Source organism: Ambystoma mexicanum, chromosome 2q, assembly GCF_040938575.1.
Source record: "Ambystoma mexicanum isolate Mex_15411 chromosome 2q, UKY_AmexF1_1, whole genome shotgun sequence".
In the NCBI taxonomy this organism is placed as follows: domain Eukaryota; kingdom Metazoa; phylum Chordata; class Amphibia; order Caudata; family Ambystomatidae; genus Ambystoma; species Ambystoma mexicanum.
The window spans coordinates 456,302,317-456,317,598 of record NC_090924.1 but is presented as its reverse complement, the minus strand read 5'-3'; the positions used below and the strand labels follow the sequence as shown (position 1 = coordinate 456,317,598).

The 15,282-nt window shown below is 45.0% G+C and overlaps 1 protein-coding gene across 1 annotated transcript in view; it reads right to left on the bottom strand.

The window, feature by feature from the left end:
- Nucleotides 1-12,302, bottom strand: part of LOC138568974 (synaptonemal complex central element protein 1-like) — a 347,522-nt gene extending 335,220 nt beyond the window's left edge. The window contains exon 1 of the mRNA XM_069646720.1: nt 12,236-12,302. Within this exon, the coding sequence (XP_069502821.1) occupies nt 12,236-12,269 (34 nt within the window). The 5' untranslated portion in view covers nt 12,270-12,302. The remainder of the gene's footprint in view (nt 1-12,235) is intronic.
- Nucleotides 12,303-15,282: the final 2,980 nt, after the last annotated feature.

The window sequence follows — 15,282 nt, the reverse complement described above, 5'->3', positions numbered from 1 at the left end:
TGTGCAATGGTATGCTACTTGAGTCTGCATAAGTCTGTACATGCAGGCTGACCCGGCTACTTCTGTCCTCTGTCGGACTCTGGGGGCGGCATGTCGGGGCGCTGCATGGTGGCACAGACCTGAGCAGGGGGCTTGTCTGTGGGGAGCTGGACGATGACCCCGTGGCCGCATGCTCCATTGTCGGGGCAGGACATTGAGCCTCCAAAGCATCTGCAATCCTGGCAATGACCTGCCTCACTGCCGACAGCTCCTCACAGATGCATAAGGTGCTAGTCTCAAATGCCCCTTACATGGCTGCAGTGTTCTCTTGGGCCTCCTTCATTGTCAGGTCACCATCCGAGACGTATTGTTTTACAAGCCTGGTTAGCTCCTGCTGGTGCCCCTCCATTTGTGCCATTCTCAACTCCCCGCCCGGACCCCTGTGGAGGTGGATGGTACATCTGGCAAGGGGCCCAATTCAGGTGGGTCCTCTGTGGGGCTCCAGACCTCTGGTTCTGCCTCTCCTCCAGACTGGACGTGCGTGGTGCCATTGGGTGAGCTTATTGGGGTGTACTAGGGTGTTTGGGCGGGGCTGGGTGTGCCACCAACTTCCATTGAGCGGTTGTCCTCCTCAGGGACACATACCTCGCCTTGGGATTGTTCTTCATCCCCACTCTGGGGCGCTGTGGCAGCTGCCTCCCCTACCGAGCTGTTAGCAGCAGACAGGATCCCATCTGCCACTGGCTCAACTGCAGTGGATTCCACGGGTGTTGGCACTGTTGGTATAGCGGCTGTCCTTTGACACCCCTGTTCCTTGCCATCCTGTGTTGCCTTTGCCCCCCTCGGTGGCTGATGTGCCTGCCTTGCCTGCGCCCTTGGACGTGGAAGGCCTGTTGCTGTCTTCCCTGGCTCTGGCCCTCTTCGATGGAGTGGTGGCCTGTGCAGCAGAGTCCTGTGCATCGCTGTCAGTATCAGGGCCTGTGGGGGACCGAAAGAGGGACGGCATCAGTGATGGTTGTACATGCATCATGCATACAATGGTATTAGTGCAGTTGTACACATTTGATGATTTGCTGTCTTACAGTTGTGGCATACAGGTTGCTTGCCATGTGGTGGGGTTATTCAGACATACGTCTGGTTCACACGTGTGAGGTGGTGTATGCTGTGCGACATGCCTTTGTGTTGTGGACTGCGTGCAGTGTGACACATGCCGTTTCCATTGTTTGTGGGGTATGTCTCAGGTATGGCATTGGCATACTGCATGCATGTGAATGTGACGGTGCTGGGGACAGCATCTAGGCAGGGATGTGTCCATGTGTGTGTGATGGCCCATGCATTGGCTCATGTCACAGTCACATTGGTGGACCATCATCATACTTTGCATTACAGTGTTTTTGTCATGACCACTGTTATGGGTCACAAGCTGTGCCACAAGCAGGTACCCACCAGAACCCTAATGGCCTTAAAACTTCTACAAAAAGGCTCCTGGAGCCTGTCCTGGCACCTTTGGCACCAGGCTCTTATGCTGTAAGGAGAGACTTACCAGGCTTGCTTTCATTTATGTACATGGGTCTTTAAATCCAACATGGAAGCAACCACATAGCTCAGTTCTTATGAACCAAGCCATGTGGTCTAGTGTTTTGGGTGTGGCTGGGCCTGGAACTACTTTACCTGGTACTACTTTACATTGCCTATATAAACCACACACAGACTGCAGAACACGCTTTGCGTTATTCTGCAACTAGCAGCCTGACGCTCAACGTGTCCAGCTCCTGGTCTTCAGCATCTTCCTGTAATCCTGCAAGAACAAGAACTAGATTACTTGTCCTACCTGTGAATACACCATCCTACGATCAGCATCTCAACCGGGCCGCATCCTGTGGAAACTGAGAGAAGAAGAAACATCACCTGTGAGTACTACCTTGAGGAATTCCAGCATCCCGCAGCCACAGCTCCCGTTCGAACACTGCGACCTGCAAAGCAAGAAAGGGAAAAACAATATTAGAACACGCACGCTTCCAAAACATCGAATTCCATCATTCTTACCTGAATTCCATCGCGCTACATATCGCTTCCATCCGGAACTCCACAGCAACACCCTGCAAGAGAAAAGGAGAAATAATCAGGTTCGCTTTCAACATTTAACGCCCGCATAGCGCTTAACTTACCTTAACGGATCCCTGGGGTCAGTTTTCATTGTGCTCTCGTCCACTCGTAGCACTGCAGCAGCCTGTGAGGAGAAGAAGAGAACACAGGTTAGCTTCAAAAAGACAATAAAGAACACTGCGCTCTGCGCTTTCCCTTACCTTAGAATGTGCTTCTTCATCCAGCACAACAGCATCAAACCTTCGCACCTAAAAGAAGACGATCAAGACATTAAGGGGATTTCCACCATAAAACAGAACTAAGACTTACAATTAACAAACCTACCTGCCTACCAGCAGAGTCGGGGTCACAGCAGGCCTGGACCCGAAGAAAGGCGCACTGCATCAGTGAAGTAACTTGGGCAGATCGCCAACAAACACCAAGAGCCCCTGCACCAGACGCAGGACGGATAGCTCACCCTACAAACAATAAAGGTGAGAAAGACTCAGTGGGAGAGGGATCGGTCAGAGGGAGGTGGGAGATTCACCCATTAGAGACAGTTATCACAAATCCTCCCTTTCGTGATTGCAGATTCGTTATTCCGTTCTGGGCAACTACGTATCCAGGTTTCCAGATCCCAGAGCCTTCCAGACGCCCCCGGGGATATCAGGTGAGCGTTACAGTTTTGTTTGGACACTCACCCCCATCTGCCGATGACGACGCTCCACGTTCCATACCTCCCACTGCCTCTATGGACTCCATTCCAATGGTGCTGGCACAAGTCTCTTCCCATCGGGTGAGTTTTATTGGTGATTTCGACCTGGCTCCGATTAGCTGACAATATATTGCGCATACGGAGGCGCAGGTCATCCCAGTTTTTTTTTATGTCTTTTACGGTGCGGGAGGTGGTGTCAACCGCACTGACCTTCTGGGCCAGTAGCTCCCATACCTCTTTCTTCTTCAGCTGTGCAGCTCTCTTGAGGTCTGAGGCAAAGACCACGTCTGCATTCTCTGCCAGTGTGTCGGCCAGCATGTTTAATTCATCCTCTGATAATCTCTCCTGACTCTGGCGGGATGCACCTTTTTTATGGCCTTTGGCATAGTGCCGGAGGTGTGGGTGCAGATGTAGCTGGTGGTGTGAGGCTACCGGTACTGTATCTACAGGATTGCAATGGATTGTGTTTTTTAAGATGGCTGCCGTGCCATTTCCTGTTCCGGCGTGATAACGTTACTTCTGGTTCCGGTATTGCCGGGCCCGTTATTGCCGGGCCTGTTATTTAGGGGTGGACGAAGGCGGTGGAGGTGTCAGCGCTTTCCATGATGCCGCTAACAGGGATTTTGGGTTCATTTCCGCCGTGCCGGTACAGACGATACCGGCATGCCGCTACACACATGCGTGCATTCTCGTAGTCGGCTGATGTTAGCCGCGTCAATGCTACCCGGACGTGGTATTACCTCCAGGCCGGTAAAGTTTGGTTTTTACTGCGATTCTCGTAATGAGGCCCAATGTGTTTTGACTGAGGTAAGTATGTGCGCGTAATCAGGAAGAAAAAACACCGAACAGCTTAAGTTTGTCTTGTCTGAAAAAACTACAACCTCCTAATGGGAAGCGGGGTTGTCAACCGTGAGGAAAAACTCTGTGGAGCTTCAGGTAAGAATGTGTGTAGGAATGTATCTTCCCTCTTAATTCTGTAACGTTTGTTTTTTAACTAAGGTACGTTTGTATTGCAGGTCTTCGGAAACTGAGAAAAAACCTTGGAATGTTGCTGCGGCTGCAAATGGAGGCTGATGACTGAAGAGGAACTGTGACGGAAGAAAATTCTTCTACTGGAAGACTGCGGCTGCTGAAACTTTGGTCAGGTAATTCTTGTCTGTGGTCGATAGATATTCTGTGAGATTTTCAATCTATTAATATTACTTTTCTTTGATTTCGCAGGTTCTGTGAGCAGAAGCGCCGGTAGCATTACACCGCTGTCTGCGGACTTAACGCGAAGCGCGCGTTACTGCGGAGGCGGGGCTTAAGTAGCCCTCAATGTCCAATGTCTAGTTCTCTGCTGAAACTTGTCCATGACCCACAGGGTGGCCATTTTAGGGGTATTGGAGTGCTATTAAGTCCTATAGATTTATATGGTTATTTAACGCTCTGATTTGTGAAAAGTCCATGTGTGCCAAGCTAACACTGACCTAAAGCCTACTGATCTATACCAAGAATCCCACCTGGCCTGAACTCCTGAATCTAGGCTAGGTACCCTGGATGTGATCATGACAACGTTAAGGCATCAAAGGAAGGTCGCGTGTGACCAATTACGATTCCCGACCGGATTGGAAAGTATCTCAGCGTTATATGCAGTAATACAAATCTTTAAAGACAATTAAAGTTGAAGATCTACCTGAAAGAGTGGTCTTGGAAGACTGAACTTTGTAACACTAAAAATGAATATTCTTTAAAAGCAGAAGTTTTTGTATTTATAAGGAGAACGTGCATTACCCAAGCCAAGAAGCTAACCTTTTCTATAGTGAGAAAACCCTGTTTAAAGCAATTCACCTAACAGGGAACTGGTCAATGGTCCAGTGTCCTCTGATACAAGTAAGAAATCGTTATCTGAAAATAGTAGTGTGGCTATACAGCTTCAAGGTAGCTACTGGAACCAAGAAGTTGTATATAAAGCTGGGGAAGGGAGCTGGGTGCTTGTAAGAAGATTAAACAAATTACCTGTAATGCCGAGTCTGTTTAAGTGGGGAGAAAGTCAGTCTGGAAGCAGAGGCAGTTTATCCTTGTGGCAGTAACGCAGACTAAAAAGACAAAAAGAGGCTGCCCTTTTCTTGGAACATAGAAAAGAAGAGTTCCTTGCCTACCTGTAGAGGTCGAAGTGTCTTGTCTTTAAAATGCCTAACAATTCTCATATATGAAGTTGAAGTAGGAGTACCTTAACTGTGGTTGTGTATAAGACTAGATGTCACATTGAAGTTGATTGAAGTAGTGACAAACTGTGGAACCAAGGAATATGTAACAGTAGTAGAAGGGTGGTTGTTAGGAGGAGAACAAAAACCCAAGAAGAAGCATCCTAACAATTATACCAGCTGTACTGCAGAGGTAATGAACGTTTGTAGAATTTTCTGAACTGTAACAAAGTAATTCTGGAAGGAAAACATCCAGTATTACTACTGGTGCTATTTCTTTGGCTGCACTTGGAAAGGGATCTTTTCAACTGGAAGCTGAAGAACTGGTACCAGTGGATTTATGTTTGGTGAACTTTTGTTTCATTTGGAACTTACAAAAACTGGTTCAAGACTTTATTCTTCTGTTTGAACATTTGGGCAAATTGATTTTTGAACAATCCTAGGGAAGGGTTTTGAACATTTGGGGAAATTGACTTTTGAAAAATCCTGGGGAAGGGTTTTACCCAGGGCAGGTGAAGGTCATCCAAAGTACTGGTTGTACATTTTTCATTCATTTATGTTGTTGTTCATTTACTTTATATATTTTGTTGTTTGGTGTGAGGGCCAGTTTCTTTCTCGTAGGAGTGATTCCCTTAGTTCTTAGATTAGGTAGGGAACTGAATGGTAGAGTAGGTTCAGCAAGGATGTATTTGCATTGTTTCTTTTAATAAAATGTTTAATTCTCAGAAACATACAAGCAGTTGTCTGCATTGCATTACTGACGCCTCACAGCACCTTGCTGACTACTTGATCAAAACCCAGATGATGGACCAGCTGTCAGAATACAAAACAATCTCCATGCTGGCCGGTCCCCTCTCCTTTCCCCCAGATCTTTACTGCAACCAAGATGAAGAAAAGCTCAATGAAATTGATGGTTTTATCCAACTTCCTGGTAAGCCCCTCTTCTGGCCACCCAATGGCGTACCAGCTCTTTTCCAAGACTGCCCCAAAAACAATGCTGCCTGCTGCGTCTGTGTAGTTCTAGTGCAGAGCTGCTCACTTTGTCACCTCTTTGCACAGAGACCCTGTTAAAATGCTTCAGAAAGGTGCCTCAAACTATAAAAACCTGCTTCCCTGCCCATGGTAACCTGGTAAACTATTGTCGGGATTTGTTCCCCGGTCTCCAAGGCTCGTTTGTCAGGAGCGTGGTGGTTGCCATGGAGATGGTGGCAAAGGAAGCAGAGCATTGGGACGCGCCATTCCAATAGACTCCCTGAACGGCACAGCAGTCATGTGAAGCCGTGATGACATCTTCACACTCTCAGGAAAAAGTCGGATTGCCGGAAGCCTGCTCTTCCCTTAAAAGAAATTGGTATCTCTGACTCAGTGCTTTTCAAAGTTTCCACGGAGTGTGCTGTTGCTGTTAGTCTAACATTTCTTTCTGGAATTTCAACCTTGCTGCTTGTTTTTTGGATGCTCTTCTGGTTTTCCCTTTGGTTTTGCTGTTCTTTACCTTTGCTACAGAACTGGATTTGGAATGCTGTTTACTCCATTTGCTTTTGGATTCCCTTTGGTGTTGGCGCTTCTGGATTGCCTTCCTGGTTTCTTGGACATTGGATTTTGGAGTCAGGAATGCATTGGAACTTCCTTGTGTGCCAGTGTTTTTTGGGCTGCCTTTCTGGAGAAGGCTGGCATAGGGGCTTTTTCCTGTCCCTGGATTAGTTGACCCTTAGTAGCATCCCTGTGCCGTTCGGGTAGCTCCCTGCATGTCCGTCTGTTTCGTCGGACTGTGCAAATTCCGAGATTCTGGACATTTAGGCACTTGCGCCCTTGTGCCGCCTGGGGTAGTTAGTGCCTTTTTCCGTTGCTTGTTGCTACGGTCGGTTGCCTGATCTACGGAGTTCCTGCAGGGTAGGTGCACCCTAGGTTTATTGTATACACGTGCTTATTTCACGGAAGAGTGGGAACTGGGGAAGGTTTGTTCTGGGAGAGTTTGTACAGAACAGTTGGTCATCTGCATGATGTTTTTTTTTGTATTCCTTTTATAGTGTGTTATTAGATGACTAGCATCTTTTTCACACTTGCATATAAAATCAAGTATGTTTTATTATAACATTTTAGATTTCAGTCATATTAAAATACGTACATGAAAATCAAGTAGCAATTTTGTTATCTCATTTTACATTTCGATCATATTTAAAAACAGTTTAATACATAGATTTTCCCGGATGCAACCGGCTTAGAGCCACTGTAAGTTTTCTTCCTCTATTACAGCTAGTTTTTTTGTAATTAACTCCCATACATGAAATGCTGCATGGTTTAAAACCGATGACCTACCAGCAAACAGCTCACTCCAGAACACATCCAGACTAGGGTTGCAGTGATTTTTCTACACTAGTTTGTATTCTACCTCCAATTCTTCACATTGAGTTAGGAGGTGTCTGGTCGTCTCAAGATGTCTCCCGCATAGTCTACATCTCCTTTGTTCTCGAGGGATACCCCTCCATGCACCCGTGTTTTCCAGCACCTTGATGGTTTGGAGTCTTAGTGACAGAATAAACCTAGTCATTCTAGGGTATCGCTTCCTGGTTAGGTAGAGTCAGGTGCTGCTTCTATCGAATGCCTCTTTGGCGTATTCTCTGTATTTGCTCAAGGTGGTGAGGTGAGTCAATGCGGAGTCTATGTCGTTCTTCCTAGCCTTTTCAGGAATTTCGGCCAGGTTATATTCTGACCAGGTCTTTGGTGTTTGTGTAAGGCCGATTTTGTGCATGTAGTTTGTACTTCTAGCCTCGAGTTCGCTGAACCATTTGCTGGATTCATATCTCCTTGCATGTAGGATGGTAATATATAGGCTATCTGGACCTGCTAAGTCAAGCTTTATCTTGGCCCATAAGTTACATGAGGCCAGTGACCAGCGCATGCCAATGGATGCGAGGCCCAGCTCGAGTCTAACGGCCTGCACAGGGGTGCCAGGGGGAAGTCTCAACTTGAGCGCAAGATCTTGCCTTCCAGCTTCTCAATAGGCGCAACCCATTTCCAAGGAAACATTTATAGGGCATAGGTGATTGTTGGCACTATTGAGATTTTGTAGGTTAGGAGTTTAGCTTCTACATTCCTGCCACCTTGTCCGTCAATGGCTTTCTTTAGCGCTAGCCATTTCCCCCAGGTTTTTTTTGTCATTTCCTCTAGAATAGAGGTCACCATGGATTTTATTGTGATGTGAATTCCCAGGTAGCGGTAGCTGTTGGTGGTGTCGATTCTTTCTCCTCCCAGCCTCCAATGTTTATTCTTACTGGCAGTGCTAGAGTTCCCAAATATCATGATCTTAGTTTTACTGAAATTGGGCTTGAGGGAAAGCTCTTGTGAGAATGAGTTTAGTGTCGTCAGAGAATTTTGCAGCCCGACTTTGGTTCTGTCGAGAATCACCACATCGTCCGCATATGCGATGCACGTCAGACCTTTATTACCATATTCGGGGTGTGTGGGGGGGGTGATGTGTGCTGCCCCCAGTCTTCTCGCCAACATGGAAAGGTATAGGTTGAAGAATAAAGGGGCTAATGCACAACCCTGTTTCAGCCCACTCCGGGTAGGGATACTTTCCGAAAGGGTCCCTTCCTGAGACAACCTAATTCTCACTGTCGTGTCCCCGTAGAGGGCTTTTATGAAGTATAGCAGGGAAGGCTCTATCTCCCACTCTTCAAGCATGGACCATAATTTATCCCAGTCTACACTGGCAAACGCGGCCGTGTAATCCACGAAACATGCGTACAGTGCCATCTCAGGTTTTACGTCCAGATCGGATATCAGGGTTAACAGGGTGCAGATGGGGTGAGTTGTTGAAAACCCTTTTCTGAACCCCGTTTGATGGTACGTTAAAATGCCCTTTTCTATTGTCCATGCCGTGAGTAGTTCTAACAGAATGTTGGCTAACACCTTACTACTGCAGTCTACCATGGCTAGAAGACAATAGTTTTCGGGCCTTTCCCTGTTGCCTTTTTTGAACACTGGAATCAAGATGGCCTCTTTCCACGTGTCCGGGATCACCCCGGATTGACAAAATCTGGCCCATAACTCTGGGTCACTTTTCAGGATCATATTGTTTAGTCCGTCGGGGCCCGTGGCACTTGAAGATTTTAATTTCTTGATTCTCGCCACTAGGTCTGTTGTTTCCATCTGCTCACATACTTTAGAGTTTTGTTGTTTCGCGGGTATCAAATCAGGTCCATCTTGGCCATCAAATGAGCCTTTGATAAACTCTATCTACCTCTATCCAGCTGGCCTCAGTTACAGTTACAATTTCTCTTTGTGCCCCTGTGGTTAGCTGTGCTTTCCCTATCCAGTAGCAAAGTTTCTTAGAGTCATTTGTTCTTATTAATTTATTCAGATGCTTCCACCCTACATCCTCAATGGATTCTCTATGGTTTCGGATGCCATGAGTTGTAGTTGTTCCTTATGTTTTTTATCTGCTCCTTTAGAACCGTTGGGCTGGCACTGAACTTTTCCTCCAGCTTTCTGATGACAAAATTCTTTTCTTTCTTTTTGTTGGCTATAGCAGGATCAAAATACTGACCAGGTCTCCATATTTTCTTATGTGCCCCTTTCTTTGATGTCAGAACCTCTGCTTCCACTTCCATTAACTATTGGTGGTGGTGGTTTTAAGGGGAATGTTCCCCACAGATGGGTCTTCACTACTGATAAAGATCAACTCACTAGGAGTCCCTGACAGCTGCTTTGTGTGTTTAAGATCATCAGCAGCTCTAGCCAGTCTTCTGGAGAACAGTCAGCCCATAGGAATTACTCTAGCCACAAAGTTCAGCTGCCCATTTACTGACTGCAGCTGCCCCACTGCCACTTTGCTGCAAATCAGACATTTTCTTACTTCTACCTGAAAGGCCTTAGGCTAGCTCTCTGACAATCAGGACCCTTGTTTACTATACCCTAATCTATCGCCAAAAAAGACAGGCACCATTCTAGGAAAAAACTGAACCTTTCACATACAGTGCATATAATGCCCATGGGCAGCCACATATCATAGTACCAGTCCCATTGTTCCTCCAGGGAACACCCTAGTAATCTTTAGATTTATGGATACACCGGCAGGGGCCCGATTGCCAACTTGATGTCTGACTTCTCCAGCATCACCCATTTCCCATAGTTCTGAACCTCTGCACTGCCTGGTCCAAGGAGGTGTACCTCCGAGCAGTCTTCTTTACATAAATGACCACTGACCGAGTATCTTTCTGAGTACAAGAGGTGACAGATAAATCTGAACAGGAGGGTCAGAGAAAGGACCCGCAATCCTCTCCAGCTGCCTTCCCTTCTCCACATGCCTCACCACTGCTTGGCACTTGCTTGCTGATTGCTGATTGGAGATTATCCGCCTCCATTTCTGGCCCCCTTTACAAATCTTTCAACAAAAACTCCCCTGAATTCTGCTCCTGGTACATCTCCATGGACTCACTTCATTTTAGCAACTTTACTATTGTGGGTTGCTGCTGAGCTTCAACCTGCTGCACTAGCTATGTATATCTTGTTACTTCCTCAATGTTCTGAGTGGGTTTTCTGGGGATGGTGGAAGACTCTGTGTTGACCCCACACTGTGTAGCTGGACTGACACTGGGCCTGCCTCCCCACTGTTTCCTGCCCCTGGTGGGAGTTCTGCAGCTCTGTCTGTGGTAAGACCTCCCGCAGTCGCTGCATGTGTGTACGAATATGCAGGTTTCCCCCTCGAAACACATCCTGGAATCAAACTTCCAGAAGATCCCTTTTTTCTAAAACCGTCACTCCTTTCCTTAACCTCCTTACCTCTGCTACTTGTGTGGCAGGACATAGAGGGCCCAAATGGGCAGTATTTCCACCACCTACAGCCACAAGTCATTCTGCACTTTATGACACTGGTGGGAAGGGTACACCCCCTGGTGTTGACCAAAGCCCTGATCATAAAAACACCACTCATCATTCTGGTACTATTGTGCAAGTGTTGAAGCACCTCTTGATATTACCACAGCTCCTCCATCAGGTTGGGTGCTTGTTCCCACAGAATAGTGGCCATGGACCCCAGACAATTCCTCCAATTATGTATAGTGCATGGTAAGGCACACTGAGGAGGCTTCTTCTGTGGGTCAACCCGGGTTTCACTGATAATTCCCCTTCTCTTCCCCTTCTTCCAGTAGGGGCAAGAACATGTTGAAATATTTAATCACCACCACCTTATCCCTGCACTCTCTTGGAATTCGCCTGACATTGCTTACCCCTCCACCAGATGGATAAGCCTAGTGTGGTTTTCGATCTTGATGCATAGGGTTTGGAACAATCCCAGAATGCACTTGGCCCTATTTGTCGTAGTAATCCCTGCCCTGGCTTGATAGTGTCTGTTGTGGGAGTTGGACCTGACAGTAAGCCAGTAGGGGGAGCTGTACCTGCTTGTCGGGCTGGAGGAGGAGTGGAAAGGCTGAAGCCAGACATTCTGGCGCAGCGCTTTGGGCGCAGGTCCCTTTTAGCTGCATACAGGGACCTGCGTGGCAAGATATTTTACTTAAATATATTGTCAACCAAGGCACAGGAAAATGCAGTGCTATGGTTGACAGTTTATTTAAGCAAACAATAGCCGTTCAATAAATGGAGCTGCACTGTGAATGCACGCTCCATGCAGAAAAGGTTACATGTCTGTCCTGACCCTCAGGAGTATTGCCCTGGCTGACAGACACATGTTTGACATGTATGTAGGCATGATGCTGCAACGAAACAACACCGATTCTATTATTACTTGGACACAATCACGGTGCAAAGAGATAAACGTGGGTCTTTATTTGGAAACTATGTAGCATTGTCACCACTGGCAAACATTAAGTGGACAATTGAGAAAATGAATGGTTGTGTGCAAAAACATTTAGACCCACTTTAGATATGCAATATACACACAGATTAAGTAAACCTGAATGAATCACAGAAGGACAAATTAGTCCAGGTTCTCGGAACCTTCGTTAATCGGCCTGCTGCAGCCCCATCGTACCAATTCCCCTACTGTCAGAAAAATGTGTGTTCTTTACAATTCCTTTTCTTTTTGTGAATTTGATGCACTTTAATCATGAGTAATGTAACGTGTTCAGTGGGTGCAAGTGATTTTGGGATCAAGATTACCTTTTGTGAATCGGCCATTAATATTTGAAAAGAGACATTCTAGTACCATTCATGCAAAGTGAGACAAACAATGTACATTTTAACTGTTCATTGCAATTCATCATTAATAACAGCAATGCTTAAGGTAATAACAGCTCAGATCTATGTGTACCTTCAGCCAGCAAACACTGCTTCCTGTTCTCCATGGTCCCAATCTCTGAGGTCAATCTTTTCTCAGTCTGAAAGAAAGATTCTTTCTGTAAATCAGTCACACAACTGATTCACCTGTACATGGTATTGTGCCTATTATTGACCAGTAATATTCATTACAGTGAGCCCTTCTCTGACCAATCCTTGCCCTCACTGTAACCTTGCTGCCAATTGCCCTAATTTATCAAAAGTTATAATATATTTTCTTTCATTCATCCCTGCTAGGTCCAATACATAGGACCACACTTGCTGTTATGAGTATGGAAGCATCACTCCCGAGGGTGAAGAATTTCCATCACCTAGAAGAAAGGGTCAAAGTGAGGGTTTGCAAGGACTGTGATGCTTAAGAGATGAAATTGGCAAAATTAAGATGTACTAATTAATAACTGAATCATTGCCTCCTCATCCTCTCTTCCCTGCCATTGTGCTTACTGTGTGAGAAACGGACAGCAGAAAATGGACCAAAAGCTTCTATTGATGAACACCCTTCATGAAGCCTTTAGGTCACTACACATATTGATGGGGAAGGTGTCCAGTCATCTGGTCGAAAAAAAACTGGTCGACTGCAATTTGGTCGACGCAATTTCGTCGAAAACCAAATGGTCGAATTTTTTTTTTATTTATATGTTTATTTTTCGGGTTTTCGTTTTGTAAAAAAAGGGGTTTTTAGAGAAAAAAAGGGGGTTGGGGGGGGACCCCCCAAAAAATAAAAAAAGGGTTAAAATAAAAAAAATTCGACCATTTGGTTTTCGACCAAATTGGTTCGACCATTTGTCTGGTCGACCAATTTTTTTCGACCAAATGTCTGGTAACCGATGGGGAAGCATGCATTGTTGCCCTATTGATATCATCTAAAGAATCACCCTGCAAATTGGACAATAAAACTCCCACTCCTCGGGTTTAACCAACTGGTGAAGGCCCCCAGTAACCCTACTCCAGGTGATTCAGGATAGATCAACCAGAGAGTCCAAGCCTTATTGTCCAATTAGCAGGGGTTCTCTTTTCAAGATGTAAATACCAAACACATATCAAAATCAAATATCCCAGAAATATTGTTTCCAAGAAACAGGGTGTTAGTTATTGGTCAAACAAACCAACTGAGATTGGCCTAGATAGGTGTGCAGTCCTTCTCTCTTGATTCTAAAGTAACAAACATAGCTATCACATTTGTAAAGAAAAAAGGCATGCTCAGTAGGTTGACCTGCATTGCCCGTCCCATAGCCAAATAATGCCATGCCACTCTTTCCAAAGATAAAATATCACCATACAATATAGGCAAACAATTATCCTCGTTCAATTACATGTTGTTTCATATCTACAATTTTTATAATGGACTGTTTGGTCATAGCAATTTTATCATTGTCTGCTACAACTACAGAAGGATAACACAAGGGATTGAAACTATCTTGGACACACAGGAATTGAACACACACCTTTTTTAGAAAGGAATCAATGCCTAAACAAAATAATCCAACAATCTCTTCTAAACAAGAAGAAGTAGCTTGAAGCATTAACACTTTTAACGCACAACCCACATGCACATAGTGTACTAAAAGGTTAGTGTCCCAATCTTTTAATCACTAGTCAAAAAATACAATGGAGTATCAGAAATGCAATGGAATATCCATTAATTCAATAATCATATATAGTAAAACACAGTTTCTTCAACCCTGTCTAAAACACAGCATTTGTCAACAATAGTAATAATACACTATTGCAACAAGCCAATAATTCACTCAAATGTGCTACTATTTTTTTTATTTTTATTTTTATTATTATTACGGTTTACAGTTTATTACAAACCTTTACCAATTATCCCAGAACTCCTCCCATCATCATATTTAAACAATTAGCAATTTCTCCAAAACAATTTCTAAAAATGTGGTGAACCCATGAGTCCATCTGGGCATCCCGCCCGCATAGAGGGATTCCCACCATGCCTCGGCATCTAATCCAAATTGGGCCAATAAATTACTACATAGGTACAAAGTTCTTAAACTTCTTAACTCCTGGCAAAACAAAATCACGTGTTTTAGAGACTCCTCACATGCATTGCAAAGTCTACATTTGGAATGCACAGCCAAGCCATATCTGTAGAGTAGTGTTATTGTAGAGAATGTTTAACTGAAATCTCATAAACTCGATTTTTGTAATTCGGAAACTTTGTCAAATATGCCAGAGTTAAGTTATAAGAGGCCGTCAAGATGTTCGTGAGCCTATGGGTCTTCAAATGTGATCTTATTGTTTCTGTCTCTTGCCAATCATGTGTCCATACGATTTTCTTCACGTGTGAACGATTATTGGTCACGGTCTCTCTTGAAGTTCCAAAATCGAGTTAGATATCAAGGCATATTTTCAACCATTAATCCAAAGACCAATTAGGGTAACTTCCCGGATCAGCCACCAAAAGCGCAAATTGAATGGGGCAAGATGGTTTCATTTTGTTGAAGAGTTGTAGAGTCTTCCACTTTACCTTTGTATATAAAGAAAGTAGCCCAGTTTCATGATGGATAATGGCTATGGGAACTGCATACGGTAAGTGCAGGACAGCTCGCCAATACTTACCCTCCAGTCGATCCCATGTGTCCATAGGCCATTTTGCTCAGCGTATTTTTGGATGGTTTTTAGTTTCCTTTGTAGACCAATCACCAAATCATCTGCGTAGAGCAGCCACCCAATCATTTGGCTATTTGATTTTGGTGAACAGGAAGGCACAGGATCTATGATCTGTTGTATGTCTGCGATGAAAAAGTTGAACAGGCTCTGCCACAGGACATCCTTGTTTTAGGCCTTTCGCAGTTATGATGGGTTCTGTCAATGAGCCTTCATGGTTGAGTCTAATGTGTAGTGATGTACCGGTATATAGTTATTTTTATCGCATTTAAAAGATCGGGCGGACATCCGGCCACTGCCACCAGTGACCAGAGCCGCTCCCTCATGATAATATCAAATGCTCACTCAAGGTCGATGCATGCCATGTAGATTTTATAATCTTCTCGGAGAGCCAGC